The sequence below is a fragment of the Oncorhynchus masou genome, chromosome 32 (genome assembly GCF_036934945.1).
Source record: "Oncorhynchus masou masou isolate Uvic2021 chromosome 32, UVic_Omas_1.1, whole genome shotgun sequence".
Taxonomy (NCBI): Eukaryota; Metazoa; Chordata; class Actinopteri; order Salmoniformes; family Salmonidae; genus Oncorhynchus; species Oncorhynchus masou.
This window is the reverse complement of record NC_088243.1, coordinates 41102656-41116920: the sequence shown is the minus strand read 5'-3', so window position 1 is coordinate 41116920 and position 14265 is coordinate 41102656. Positions and strand designations below refer to the sequence as shown.

General features: G+C 43.6%; 1 protein-coding gene across 3 annotated transcripts in view; it reads right to left on the bottom strand.

The window, feature by feature from the left end:
* Window positions 1-293: 293 nt before the first annotated feature.
* Window positions 294-14265, bottom strand: part of LOC135526073 (nuclear receptor coactivator 7-like) — a 56020-nt gene continuing 42048 nt past the window's right edge. For 2 of the 3 annotated variants that reach the window (XM_064954153.1, XM_064954152.1), the window contains exons 3-16: window positions 13780-13964; window positions 12932-13011; window positions 10081-10191; window positions 8034-8213; window positions 7471-7602; window positions 7176-7360; window positions 6395-6801; window positions 6033-6189; window positions 5630-5798; window positions 5263-5379; window positions 4083-4235; window positions 2414-2509; window positions 1677-1750; window positions 294-1502 (exon numbers count right to left, since the gene is read on the bottom strand). In XM_064954153.1, the coding sequence (XP_064810225.1) occupies window positions 1367-1502; window positions 1677-1750; window positions 2414-2509; window positions 4083-4235; window positions 5263-5379; window positions 5630-5798; window positions 6033-6189; window positions 6395-6801; window positions 7176-7360; window positions 7471-7602; window positions 8034-8213; window positions 10081-10191; window positions 12932-13011; window positions 13780-13964 (2182 nt within the window). In that variant the 3' untranslated portion in view covers window positions 294-1366. The remainder of the gene's footprint in view (window positions 1503-1676; window positions 1751-2413; window positions 2510-4082; window positions 4236-5262; window positions 5380-5629; window positions 5799-6032; window positions 6190-6394; window positions 6802-7175; window positions 7361-7470; window positions 7603-8033; window positions 8214-10080; window positions 10192-12931; window positions 13012-13779; window positions 13965-14265) is intronic. The other variant, XM_064954154.1, reaches the window with a different exon arrangement.

The following is a 14265-nucleotide window of genomic DNA, read 5'->3' as shown; positions in this document are numbered from 1 at the left end:
TTAAACACCTTACCCATGAGATCAGAATTTAAAGTGTGACTACACCAAAGATTATCTAACACAATTAACAGTTATGAAGAGCAAGATGAAATGGACTTAGTGATATTCTTCGGGTTCTACCACGTGTACATTGACACTTGAAACAGGTAATATCTTAACAAAATGTTATTTCTCCATCCTCCAAAAGGAAAGATTCATCCATTTTGAATGTTATATCGTATGTGCATCACTGTTCTATCAATTCCTAGGGTCCTTTCATGTGTATCTGAGCTATTCGCTGTTCAAGCAGGCTGTATTTTTTTTTGCTTGCTTGAACAGCAAATAGCTCAGATAAACATGAAAGGACCCTAGGAATTGATAGAACATCGCTCAGAGATGCACAAATACGATAAAACATTCAAAATGGTTTAATCTTTCCTTTTTAAGCACTGCAATGTAGGCACGTGTTAGCATTGCAAAGGTAGTTAACCCCTTGAAATAACCTTCGACTATTTGTGCCTAATTTTGTGCAAACAAAATAAAAATAGATTGTTATTTTCAGTCCGTAAGCTTGCAATGACCACTGGATGAAATCGATGTTTCTCAAAAAGTATCAGATAAAGACATGTTATAATAACATTAGCCCCATTTTTCACATTTTGTCTACTTGTTATATTGTGGGAACATAGATCTAACTTCTGATCAGTGACAGCAACTTTCATGTATTGTTTGATTCGGTAACATAAAAAAATTCTAAAGATATTTAGGTTAGACCATGTTCCCCCAAGTCCTTTTTTTGTTCACTTTGACTAAATGTGTACATCAATTCATATAATTTTTCTATATGCAAAATGGGGCATAGTGAGCCCCTAGTTCTTTGAATTTCAGTTCCTCCATTTTACAAAAGAGACAGTAACCTTCAGGTTAGCAATTCACAGGCAGCAAAAATATGTGTAAAAAAAAAGTGCCAGAATAACAGTGCCAATTGTGCTGGGGTGGTAATGCAGGCTTACACATGCAGGTAGGCCTTCAGATGGAGATCCATTGCTAGAAGATGTGAATTCCACCACTGAACTACAGTATCCACAAGGCAGAGTCAGATGACCATACCAACCTGCAAAAGAGTGTGTGTGTGTGTGGGGGGGGGGGGGGGTTCAATGCAGTGAGGCTACAACCTCAGCCCCAGACCACCAACACCCCTCCTCCACCTAGTGGTTTGGTCCACATTCAGAGATAGGGTTCAGAATAATCACAGTTCAGTTCGCAGAATTAAGTCAAAATAGTGGGGAACATCCAAATCATTGTTCTAGAGTCTTGTTTAAAGCAGTCATTGGACAGCCAGACATCATGAGTGGGTGTTGCTAGACAAGTCGAAGAGGGCAGGCCTTCACCAGAATGTCCACACCTCCAGCTCTATGACGTGGAAGTCGTCTCTTTCTGAGAGGCAGCAGTTGTTGAAGGTGTAACAGGGGCTACTCCTGCCCAGGTACAGCGTCTCATCCAGCCACAGGCCAAAGTGACCACTGCGGAAGAGAGAAAGAAATGCAGTTCATTGTTTTAGAGTAAAGTAATGTGTTCTCTTAAACATATTGGCACATACTGTAACACAAAGCAATGGACAGTAAGTGTCACGGAAATAGAAACAGCATCAAGAAAACCATAATGTAACACATTTCTATAGCTGGGAGTGGCTCTACCTTCCTCCTCCGATAGCAAAAGAGTCCAGGTCTCCCTTTATGAAGAAGGAGTTCTCTCTTGTCCATCTGAAACACTATGGCAGGTGACAAGGGCAGAGTCAGTCAGGGACACCAACACAAGAGTACCTTAGGACCCTATCTGATTAATGCTTTACTTCTCCGACAGCCCTTTCCGCATTGCAGACCAGGTGAATTGCAGATCAATGAACTTGGCCTTTGTAATGCTCTGCATATACAGTACACTATTTATAGCACAGGAGGCTGCTGAGGGGAGGACGGCTCATAATAATGGCTGGAACGGAGCTAATGGAATGGCATCAACATGGAAACCGTGTGCTTGGTACCATTCCCCCTATTCCTCTCCAGCCATTATCACGAGCACGTCTTCCCCAATTAAGGTGCCACCGACCTCGTGATTGATAGCAATGAGTTCCTAACTTCTTAAAAGTTGTTTGTGCTTAAAAAGGCAAAACGTGACCTTTCATAATCCAGTCATGCATTAAATTGATCATGTGACGTTGGTAGAGACCTTGACGTGAATAGTAATTTGGCTGCTGTGGAATCTCCTGCAATATTACATCAGCAAGATTTGCAACAAACAGTATTGTCTTCACTTAGGTTGACAAAACAATCCTGCAGCAATACCTTAAGACACATTTCGGATTAGAAAATGTGAGAGAATTGTTTGGCAATGGTTGTGTATGCATCATAGTGTGTGCGTGTGTGTCTTGTCTGACCTTGAATCGAGGATGCAGCATGAAGAGGAATGTCTCTCCTGTGCCATAGAAAGTCTCGCTCGGCCTCAGTGGGTGAGAGAGAAAGCTCCCAAACACCTGGGGCACAGAAACATACCTACCATTAACAAAAACACAAACCTCTGGTAACCAAACAAGACCGAGCTCATACAATGGAGGTCTTCATAGGTGACCACAAGTCCAATGAACTCTTGTGACTCCTGGCAAATCATATGTTGTTCAAACCAACCCCGAAAATAAAAATAAAAGAGAGCCGCACACTCAGATGCAAAAATTTAATACCAACGTTTCGACAGCCAAGCTGTCTTCATCAGGGTATAATCACAAACACTGCGGGATGACTCGTTTATATAGTGTCAAAGGACACAGGTGTCTGTAATCATGGCCAGGAGTGGCCTAATATCATTGGTTAATAATCAAATATTAAAATGTCATACAAAGAACAGCATACAAACAAATGGATAGCATACGATCATAGATTAATTTGACTATACAAGTTTACACACAATTACAATGGCAAAATCACAATAATCACAAGAATGGCTTCAGATCAAAGTCTACGTTGAGACCGGAGGGCGCAAGGGTCTTTAAATTAAAGATCCAGGCAGCCTCTCGTTTTAACAATAAATTATCAAGGTCACCCCCTCTCCTAGGGAGGGTGACATGTTCGATGCCAATATAACGCAGTGACGAAATCGAGTGGCCTGCCTCCAAGAAGTGGGCCGCAACTGGATAAGTCAAGTTTTTACACCTAATGGTGCTACGGTGCTCTGAGATACGTATTTAATTCGCGCTTTGTTTTACCTACATAATTTTTACCACAAGGACAAGTTATAAGATAAATAACTGCCTTAGTGGAGCACGTAATAACACCTTTTATTGGGATCGATTTCCCTGTTTGTGGGTGTTTGAAGGATCTACATTTATAAGTGCCATTGCATTGAGCACAGCCATTACATTTGTAATTTCCATCCAGTAGGGGCGCAAATAGACGTTGCTCATGAATATCTTGGGGTGGTAAATCAGAGTTTACCAATTGGTCTCTGAGATTTCTGCCCTGCGAGAATACGACCAAGGGAAGGTCCGAAAACACATTACCAAGACTATCATCGGATTTTAGGATGTGCCAATGTTTGTGAACAATTCCCTTAATTTGTTCAGAGCACTTTGAATAACGGGTAGTTAGAATGCAAGAATGCGTCTTTTTGCGAGATTTACCTTGAAAAAGGTCATGTCTCGTTTTGTTTTGAATTTTCTCAATGGCAATATTAATCTGATCATTCTTGTAGCCCCTCTCCTTGAACTTTCTTTGCGTCTCAGCCATATTTCTGTCGAAATCAGACTGTTTTTTGCAAATTCTTTTGATTCGACAGAATTGGCTGTAAGGCAAACTGTTTTTCAAGGGAAGTGGGTGACAACTATCAGCCCTCAGCAAACTATTACGATCAGTAGGTTTCCTGTAAAGAAACCTGTTCAAACCAACCCCACCATAGTTTCTGGAGCAGTTGTGAGTGTCTGAAGTCAATAGTGCAAATGCCATGAAAAGCAAGTGCTCTATGGTACGTGTTTGTGTAGAATCTCTAAACCGGATAGATAAACATAGGAGAGTTTGACTATTACATTTAAAATCTGAGAACATAAAAAAGGTCACCTGATTGAGCGAGTCCTTGATGACCATGAGTACAGGCGAGTCGCTGCCGTTCAGCTTCCGGTAGAGGGACTTGAGGCTGGAACCGTGAAGAGAAGTGCTGTAGGCCAGATGCCACATGTGGCCCACTGTCCTGGGAGGCAACTCGGCTGAGAGCTGGAGAGAGGGAAGGATTGAGAAGGAGATAGATTTGTGTGAGAGGGTTGGAGAGCATGGGCACAAGTCGGCTCCCGAGTGGCGCAGCAGTCTAAGGCACTGCATCTCAGTGCTAGAGACGTCACTACGGACACCCTGGTTTGAATCCAGGCTGTATCACAACCGGCCGTGATTGGGAGTCCCATAGGGCGGCGCACAATTGGCGTCGTCCGGGTTTAGCCGGTGTAGGCCCTCATTGTAAATAAGAATTTGTTCTTGACCGACTTGCCTAGTTAAATAAAATTTAAAAAAATGGGCGAATAGACCCTTATTACAAGATTAAGATTAACAATTGAGCTAAAGAAAAAGGGAGAAAACGGTAATAATTGATATCAAATTATATTAGCCTTTTCTTTAGCTAAGCTTTTCCTCTGTTGAGCTAATCATCTATCCAACAAGTGAATGAGCCTGGACATGAGACATTTGAAGATCCGACCTGCAGATGCCATAGCTAATGTATTGGCTCAAAGTGCTCACAGCACTGCTCTGCTTAAATCTCTACACAGGAGTTCGCTACCAGCATTCTACCTCATACATAACCCCTTTTGTGAGACATGACCACAGTAGGGGTTGAGTATTTTCAGTACTCTACTCAGCACAAAGGTTCAGTCATGAATGGCTCTGTATGTATGACTGAAGGCCAATGCTGCTTGAGGGAGACCGATGCAGAAAAGTCCGATTTTTGTCTCAGACTCTGGATTTATCTTTAACCCCAGACCAGTCTGGGAATGCTGAACTTATAATGCATTTGTGGAACTAGAGGCAAGAAGAGGAATGTGTGCAATTTCTTCTATATGTGTGGTGCTGACCAGTGACATGTCATGAGAAGCTTTAATTTAAATTCCCCTTGGCGATTAAGGAGGTCATTATCTCTTCCTTATCCAATAATGGATGAGCATAATCTTCCATTGTGAATTTGTGCATGTGCGATTAGATCAGACAGAGTTTTGTGAAGCTCCGACATACATGTCTATGGTTGGGTGCGTACCTCTCTGACAAGCTTTGCGTCCAAGATGCGACTCTGCTCCACGATCTCACACAGTCCCTCTGGATCTTTGTCCATGACCAGAGGTAGTCTCCCGCCACCATCCTCCACTGACACCATCTGCAAGACAAGAGACACAACCTAGTTACAAGCCCATTAATCTCGTACTCAAACTTGACACGTCACACTCAAACAACTCCGGACCCCACTCCACCTAAAACACTGCTCAAACTTCCCCAGGGCAAGATGTGCAAAAGATGCATCATCACCACTGACGCTCTAGTCAAAGTTAATGGAAATAGCCATTTTTGTTGTCAGCCACTACAGACTTCAGGACTTTCCTCGATGACTTTAATATACACAGACTTACCTCCCAGTCCTCCCCAGTCCGTCCGTGGTTCTTGGACACTTCTTCCTCCTCCTCCCCGTTGTCAACCAGTACAAACTCGTCTTTGTCGCCCTCCCCCTCCTCCGACCCTCCCTCCAGTACGCATAGGTCAGGCCTCCAGTGGCTCAGATAGGCGTAGAGCTCGTCTGAGCTACAGACAAGACATGAGAGAAAAAAGATTTAGTGTTAAAGACCTTTGACTTACTTCTAGTGAGAATTGTAAAATTCTCTATATTCCTCAGCAGGGGAGGGCAATGAAATTGCTGAAAAAGACATGTAAACCATTATGTAAATGTTAGACAGTGTCAGGTGCTAATGTTCACAGAATGTAAGTAGAGTGTTAATGCTAAACTAAAACAGTCTTTCTGTGGCTCCAGACTGTTACCTCTCCTGGGAAAAGGCGAACCAGGCATCCCTCCGGGGTAAGGTTTTTGTTGTCCCCAGCTGCAAGCCTGCAGCCACACCCTTCTTCCCAGCGGACCCCTGGAGCCGCAGCCTGACAAACATGAGACACCCAAAAGTCCCTGAAGGTCTAGAGAGGCCTGGAGAAGGAGAGAAGTAAGGGGGGGGGGGGGGAGCGAGAGAAAAAGGGAGAGGAGAGAGAAAGTGAGGGTCTAGCAAAACAAAGAAAATTAGTGGGAACCATTTGTTATGATACCATCTTCCTACAAACTTATCAAGCAGACTTCAACTGCTGCTTGGGATAAAACAATGACATAAAACTATTGACTTGATTCCTTTCCTTACCTGACGTCCGATTCCTCACAGACTGCTCCTTCTCCGTCCCCTCTCTGTCCACCTGTTCCATTCTCACTAGATTTCTCGTCCCTGCTGCCACTTGTCCTCCACAACAAAAGGTGGCAGCACTGCTCAGCTCAGCCCCGGATGACTGCACAACCATCTCTTCCAGTGGGCTTCCCTTTCCCTCCAGCTGCTTCTCTGCCTGAGTCATGTCACGGCTACTCTCCTCCTTAGCGAACCCTTGGACCAGGCTGAGAGCCAGGGCAGACCTCAGCTCCGACGTAGCAGCAGAGACCAGCACTGGGACAGTCTCCCCCTTGTGCTGTGGGCTACTGCTGCTTCGCCTCCCACCCTGCTGGAGCGTTTTGCCAGTTTTGGAGACCGTTTTCTGGGTCTTTTTAGTTCCTTTCCACCTAGTAACAGAAAAACAACCACCCATGTATGTTGCATGTTCTGCAATGTGACCCAGCAAGCGCTCCTTGATACCATAGAATTCAATGGACCAATATCATTGGCTATACTCCATTTGCACTGCTAGATATCAGAGAACATACAGAATATTAAGGTCACTGTTGCGACCTATGAAGAGACTCACCCACACTGATCCAGTCATAGTGCGTATTTGCGATCTACCGATTTGACAGGTCTGCCCGGTATATAGGATTATTTTAGTGACCTCCTCAATTAAAAACGCCTTTCCAGGCAATGTGAAGACACAGTATGTTGATCTGTGAAGAGCTGCACCGAATGTGTGTCTCAATCATGCACATAGTCATTTAATGCTGACCTGTGTGTGGAGGTGTTGAAGTGCACGTGGGAAATGTCCGAGTAGAACGAGACAGAGTCCAGGCTGTCCACTGAGCAGGACAGCAGGTACTCCTCACAGCCGTGCTCCATCACCAACGGGTGGGTCTTACACGGGTCAAAGAAGATCTTATTGGACGTCACTAGCAAGATACCAGAAACCACACCCTGGTGAGAGAGAGAGGTAAGAAAGTAAGTGGGTGGTGAGAGGGGTGAGCAAGAATTGTGAGAGCGAGGTACGTGAGAGTTGAGTGAGAATGGCGCTAGGCTCCACCCACCTTGCGGTCAGTGATGTAGCGGCAGAACAATTTGAGATATGGCATGGCGGCTTGCCCTTCCCTTTGGGAGCACTCGGGAGGGAGGGCCAGTAGGCAGAGCTGTCCGTCAGGCATTGGCACCGCCTCCACATCCTGGGAGAATCAAAACAAGCACGGAGCAAAAACACAACCGTAGCTCAGTAATATGCACTTCTCCGCTTGACTTAGTGTCTAAAGCAGGCATTAGCCACTCGTTAGACAGTGCTTTATATACACAGAGCTGACTTAGCTGGTTTTAAAAGAACAGTTCTCACAGAAATCAATCATTGCCATTAGCCAGTTAGCCAAGTTTTTCCAGTCCTGCATTTGGCTCTTATTCTATTGAACAATTTCAGCTTAATTTAAAAACTGTTAGCCTCTCCTGAAAAGAACATTCAATTCTACCATCGGAAAACCAAGAACACACTCCATTAAAGGCCTGATAATAGAGCCAGATAATCATGGTTAAATAATTTAAAAACATTGTCAAATGTACTTCCTCTTCTGTATGATTTGTGGAATAAAGTAATTCACATCATCCTTACCAATAGTTTGTCATACTCTGCATCTGGTGACGGGGAGTGAGGGCTGGCAGATGGGGCTGGAAAAAGCCCAAGCCCTGGGTTAGTGTCCAACTTTGGCTCCAGCCTGATGTTGGGGTCAAGGTGCATCACTGCGGGAGATGAGCCTTGGCCAGAGCCTTTACTCTTGGGAACGCGGAGGTTCTTCAAATGAAAGCACAGGGTAACATCACAACACAAAGTCGTACACTGCTGTAAATACAACTCTGCCCAGCCTAAGACCACCCACTTCCTCTTTCCATTGTACTGTGAACTTTAAATCTGCTTTACTGTCGTCTTATCTGTAGCCTACTGGAGTGGAGGATGCTTGATTTGGTAACCATGCAAATACAGGTAACTGCCAAAATTAAGGAAACAAGTAAATGAGGGATACAAAGTATATTGAAAGCAGGTGCGGTCCCAGAGTTAAGCAATTAACATAATCATGCTTAGGGTCATGTATAAAAATGCAGAGTTGCCCATTATTTTGGCTAACATGGCTAGAGGAGATCTGTGACTTTGAAAGAGTGGTCTCAAAGGAGCATAGGGGGAGAGTGTCAGTCACCAGACAACCCAACTGAACACTTATGGGAAGATTTGAGTGGCGCCTGAGACAGCATTTTCAACCACCATTAACTAAACACCAAATTATGGAATGTCTTGTGGAAAAATTGTGTTACATCCCTCCAATAGTTACAGACAATTGTAGAATATATTCAAAGGTAGAATGGCCTTACCAAAGAACTCAGTGACTTTCAATGTGGCACCGTCATAGGATGCCACCTTTCCCACAAGTCAACTGTGCTGTTATTGTGAAGTGGAAATGTCTAGGAGCAACAAAGGCTCAGCCGCGAAGTGGTAGGCCGCACAAAAATCACAGAACGGGACCACTGAGTGCTGAAGCACGTAAAAATCAGTTGCAACCTTCACTATGTACCAAACAGTCTCTGGAAGCAGCGTCAGCACAAGAACTGTTCGTCCGGAGCTTCCTGAAATGGTGGAGCTGCACACAAGCCTAAGATCAATATGCGCAAAGCCAAGCGTCAACTTGAGTGGTGTAAAGCTCGCCGCCATTGGACTCTGGAGCAGTGGAAACGTGTTCTCTAGAGTGACGAATCACGCTTCAATATCTGGCAGTCCGACAGACAAATCTGGGTTTACCGGATCACAGCTACCTACCCAAATGCATAGTGCCAACTGTAAAGTTTGGTGGAGAAGGGATGTTTTTCATAGTTCGGGCTAGGCCCCTTAGTCCCAGTGAAGGGAAATCTTAATGCTAGAGCATACAATGACATTCTAGAATATTCTGTGTTTCTAACTTTGTGGCAACAGTTTGGGGAAGGCCCTTTCCTGTTTCAGCATGACAATGCCCCCATGCACAAAGCGAGGTCCATACAGAAATGCTTTGTTGAGATCGGTGTGGAAGAACTTAACACAATCCCAACGAACACCTTTGGGATAAATTGGAATGCTGACTGCGAGCCAGGCCTAACTCGCCCATCAGTGCCCGACCTCACTACTGCTCGTGGCTGAATGGAAGCAAGTCCCCACAGCAATGTTCCAACATCTAGTGGAAAGCCTTCCCAGGAGAGTGGAGACTGTTATAGCAGCAAAGGGGAGAACAACTACATATTAATGCCCATGATTTTGGAATGAGATGGTCGACGAGCAAGTGTTCACATACTTTTGGTCATGTAGTGTATTATGTCACTACCCTGAAACTTCATACTGGGAAAAACATATGCAGATATAAAAGATAATGTACATCTTGTCAGTGTCTGCTCAAATGATGAGGTTGTTCGTACCCATAGGCCTGTAATTAATGTTTTTCCCCCCCCGTGACAGTTTTATATCTTTATGTTTGAAGCCTGAAATGTGGCAAAAGGTCGCAAAGTTCAAGGGGGCCGAATACTTTCGCAAGGCACTGTATATACAGTATAATGTGTAAATCTAGGCTCTGGAATATACTGTATGTATGTATGTGTACAGGATGTAGCATCTGATAAAGGGTGGGAACCATGGTGACTCTTACCTGCCGGGAGATGAGGGAGGAAGAGATGGAGAGCTGCCTGTTCAGCTTAGTCTGATCTGCCAGGCTACTGCACTTGGAGGTGACACTGAAAAACGTATCTTCATGGTGAGCCTGTGTGTACACAGTGCAGAAATCCATTTTAGGTAGTACTCCAATATTTTAAGAAATCAGACCAAATAAATGCAAATCTGTTCCCTTCATTTGAGGCTCCACAGTCCTCTGACAAGTCCAATATCATGTGAACCCTCCATCCGCTCCTACACAACACAGGATTTAGCTATTGACAGATGGTCCATTGACCTAAATTACGTTCCCGACGCTTGAGACTCCATGTCTGCGGACATTATTCGCACTCCGCTACTGTATGTGTGTGGGTATGAGAGAGTGTGTAGGAACATGCTAAATTGCTTGTATGCTTTTTGTGTGTGTAAAATATTTTTAAACAAGACAGTGATACAGGCTACCAGTTCGGCATTATTTGAATACTGGTTTAGAGAATCATACATGGAACTCATTGACTTCATACATGGAACTCATTGATATTTTCATAACACAGAAGTTTATAGACCAAGTATTAACTGCAAAGAATAAAAAGAGTATAAAACAGACATACATTCTGAGTACACCATATGTTGCATAAATCAATATACAAACACGTCACCCCTATCCCCCTATACCAGACTCAAAGCAATGTTGGTCCTTGAAAGCATCTTGATATGCTATAGATCTTTTCAATGTATATTTTCTAGACAGAAAGGCATTGCAAAGGGATTTTCTAGACCGAAAAAAACTAAGTTATTGAATACATGTTTTTGCCTTGATTAAGTTGTTTAGGCTACAGTAAGAGTTACAGTAGTTCCACATACAGTTGAAGTCGGAAATTGACATACACCTTAGCCAAATACATTTAAACTCAGTTTTTCACAATTCCTGACATTTAATCCTGGTAGAAATTCCCTGTTTTAGGTCAGTTAGGATCACCACTTTATTTTTAGAACGTGAAATGTCAGAATAATAGTAGAGGGTGACTTATTTCAGCATTTCTTACTTTCTTCACATTCCCAGTGGGTCAGAAGTTTACATGCACTCAATTAGTATTTGGTAACATTCCCTTTAAAATGTTTAACTTCGTCAAATGTTTTGGGTAGCCTTCCACAAGCTGCCCACAATAAGTTGGGTGAATTGTGGCCCATTCCTCCTGACAGAGCTGGTGTAACGGAGTCAGGTTTGTAGGCCTCCTTGCTCACATGCTTTTTCAGTTCTGCCCGCAAATTTTCTATAGGATTGAGGTCAGGGCTTTGCGATGGCCACTCCAATACCTTGACTTTGTTGTCCTTAAGCCATTTTGCCACAACTTTGGAAGTATGCTTGGGGTCGTTGTCCATTTGGACGACCCATTTGTGACTAAGCTTTAACTTCCTGACTGATGTCTTGAGATGTTGCTTCAATATATGCACATAATTGTCCTGCCTCATGATGCCATCTATTTTGTGAAGTGCACCAGGCCCTCCTGCAGAAAAGAACCCCCACAACATGATGCTGCCACCCCCGTGATTCACAGTTGGGATGGTGTTCTTTGGCTTGCAAGCCTCCCCCTTTTTCCTCCAAACATAACAATGGTCATTATGGACAAACAGTTCTATTTTTGTTTCATCAGACCAGAGGACATTTCTCCAAAAAGTACGATCTTTGTCCCCATGTGCAGTTGCAAACCATAGTCTGGCTTTTTTATGGCGGTTTTGGAGGAGTGGCTTCTTCCTTGCTGAGCAGCCTTTCAGGTTATGTCGATATAGGACTTGTTTTACTGTGGATATAGAACCTTTTGTACCTGTTTCCTCCAGCATCTTCACAAGGTCCTTTGCTGTTGTTCAGGGATTGATTTGCACTTCTCGCACCAAAGTACGCTCATCTGTAGGAGTCAGAACGTGTCTCCTTCCTGAGCGGTATGACGGCTATGTGGTCCCATGGTGTTTATACTTGTGTACTATTGTTTGTACAGATGAACATGGTACCTTTAGGCGTTTGAAAATTGCTCCCAAGGATGAAACAGACGTGTGAAGGTCTACAATTGTTTTTCTGAGGTCTTGGCTGATTTCTTTTGATTTTCCCATGATGTCAAGCGAAGAGGCACTGAGTTTGAAGGTAGGCCTTGAAATACATTTACAGGTACACCTCCAATTGACTCAAATGATATCAATTAGCCTATCAGAAGCTTCTAAAGCCATGACATCATTTTCTGGAATTTTCCAAGCTGTTTAAAGGCACTGTCAACTTAGTGTACTTAAACTTCTGACCCACTGGAATTGTGATACAGTGAATTATAAGTAAAATAATCTTTCTGCAAACAATTGTTGGAAAAATTACTTGTGTCATGCACAAAGTAGATGTCCTAACCGACTTGCCAAAACTATAGATTGTTAACAAGAAATTTGTGGAGTGGTTGAAATTTTTATTTTAAAGTCTCCAACCTAAGTGTATGTAAACTTCCGACTTCAACTCTATCTATTTCCCCTTTATGGAATCTGATAACGTTCGAAAGCTGCAGTAATAGAAGCTTCATCTGTACGCGATATAATTACGAACATTTATTTTCAACACCTATCTTGCAATACAATGCCCTTCCATTATAACTGATGTAAAGCCTCCGAATATACCCGTGATTACCCATTGACATAAGGAAGATCTGTGACCACTGTTTCACTGAAATACAGCTGGTCTGACCTTTGAACCCTCATTATCCGAATCTATCTATATCATATATTATGCACTGTATTGGTTATCAAATGTGAGGGTGCAGCAGGTCTTTAAGATCATTGGCATAGGATTAGGTCTACATGAGATTGTGACTCACAATAGTGTCTACCTTGTCATCTGACAGGTGATCTCTGCCCATGGACTTGGCCATGGTTCCCTCCATTCCCCATCTAGGCTCTAAGAAGGCAAGATGTAAAAACATGATGTTGAGAAGCGATAACTCTTTCCACCAGTACTCTGCTTTCTGCTGCTGACTTACAACTTGTTTGTGGTACTGTATATAGTTTAATTCATGCAAAACAACCCCCCACTCTCTCTGGCCCTGTGTGTGGGCTCCTTTGTGTATCTCTCCTGGTGTACATGCAAGAAATTACATACATGTCAGAGGTTAATTAAGGTACTGAGGTTTCTCTTTGAGAGCCTCAGGTGTGCAACAAGGCAGCACTGTTGGCCTTGACACACCGACATAGAAATGTCAGATCTCTGGCTCAATGGCATGTGTCAGCAAACTAGATCAAATTGAAAGCCCGCGGGAGGTGTGATCATGTTGATCCAATAAGTCCTTCTATAAAAATGTCAACATTAACAGGGGCAGATCTGTGGTTCTGGGTACAGTGCTTTCAGAAATATTCATACCCCTTGACTTACTCCACATTTTGTTGTGTTAGAGCCAACAGGTCATTTTTCTGTCAGATGTTCAAGCCTTCCTTGCTGCAGTGTTGCAATTCCTTAAAAGTTAAATAACGCTACATCTAGAGAGGTGTTCTCCTTAACAGCCTTCCTTTGTGTGTGTTCTGTCAGGCTCTAGAATGGTTTGCTACAAAAATACACAACATTTATAAATGCCATATGAATAATTGGCTATGGATCTACTGCAGCTACCAAGCCCCTGCTAAAGCAAACAAACCAGAGATATCGCTATAACCTTGTTGAGAGATACCTCACCTTGGAGATAATACTGTCGCAGTCGGGGGTTCCGGATGTGGGGGACGTGGTCAAGGGGACGCCCCACGGCACGGTGGCACTGACCGCTGGCCTCCTTGGTTGGGTCGGTCTGAGGCCCTGTCTCCAAGGGTCCGGAAATGAACCTGGGGGACTGGGTGTCCCCAACAGGGAGCTTGGATCCCAGTCTGGAGGGGAGAAAGAACAAAGGGATGCTGGTGGTAGGGAAAACTACTGGGATGTTTATTAGTTCACCATTTATTATGGTCATTAAAGCCTTCTGACCCCATCTACAGTATATGAGCACGTAAGGGTAAAAATGGTTGATAACCCAGCCGAGGCAATCAGCTATGATTCTTTATAATTTTGTCTTGACATTAAAAAAAAGACGGCTCTATATTGGCAATCACATTTGTGATTCATAGGATAGTGGGTGTTAGGGATATGGGTTGTTACTGTTTCTGGCAAGCACCTGCACTCCTCTTGCCC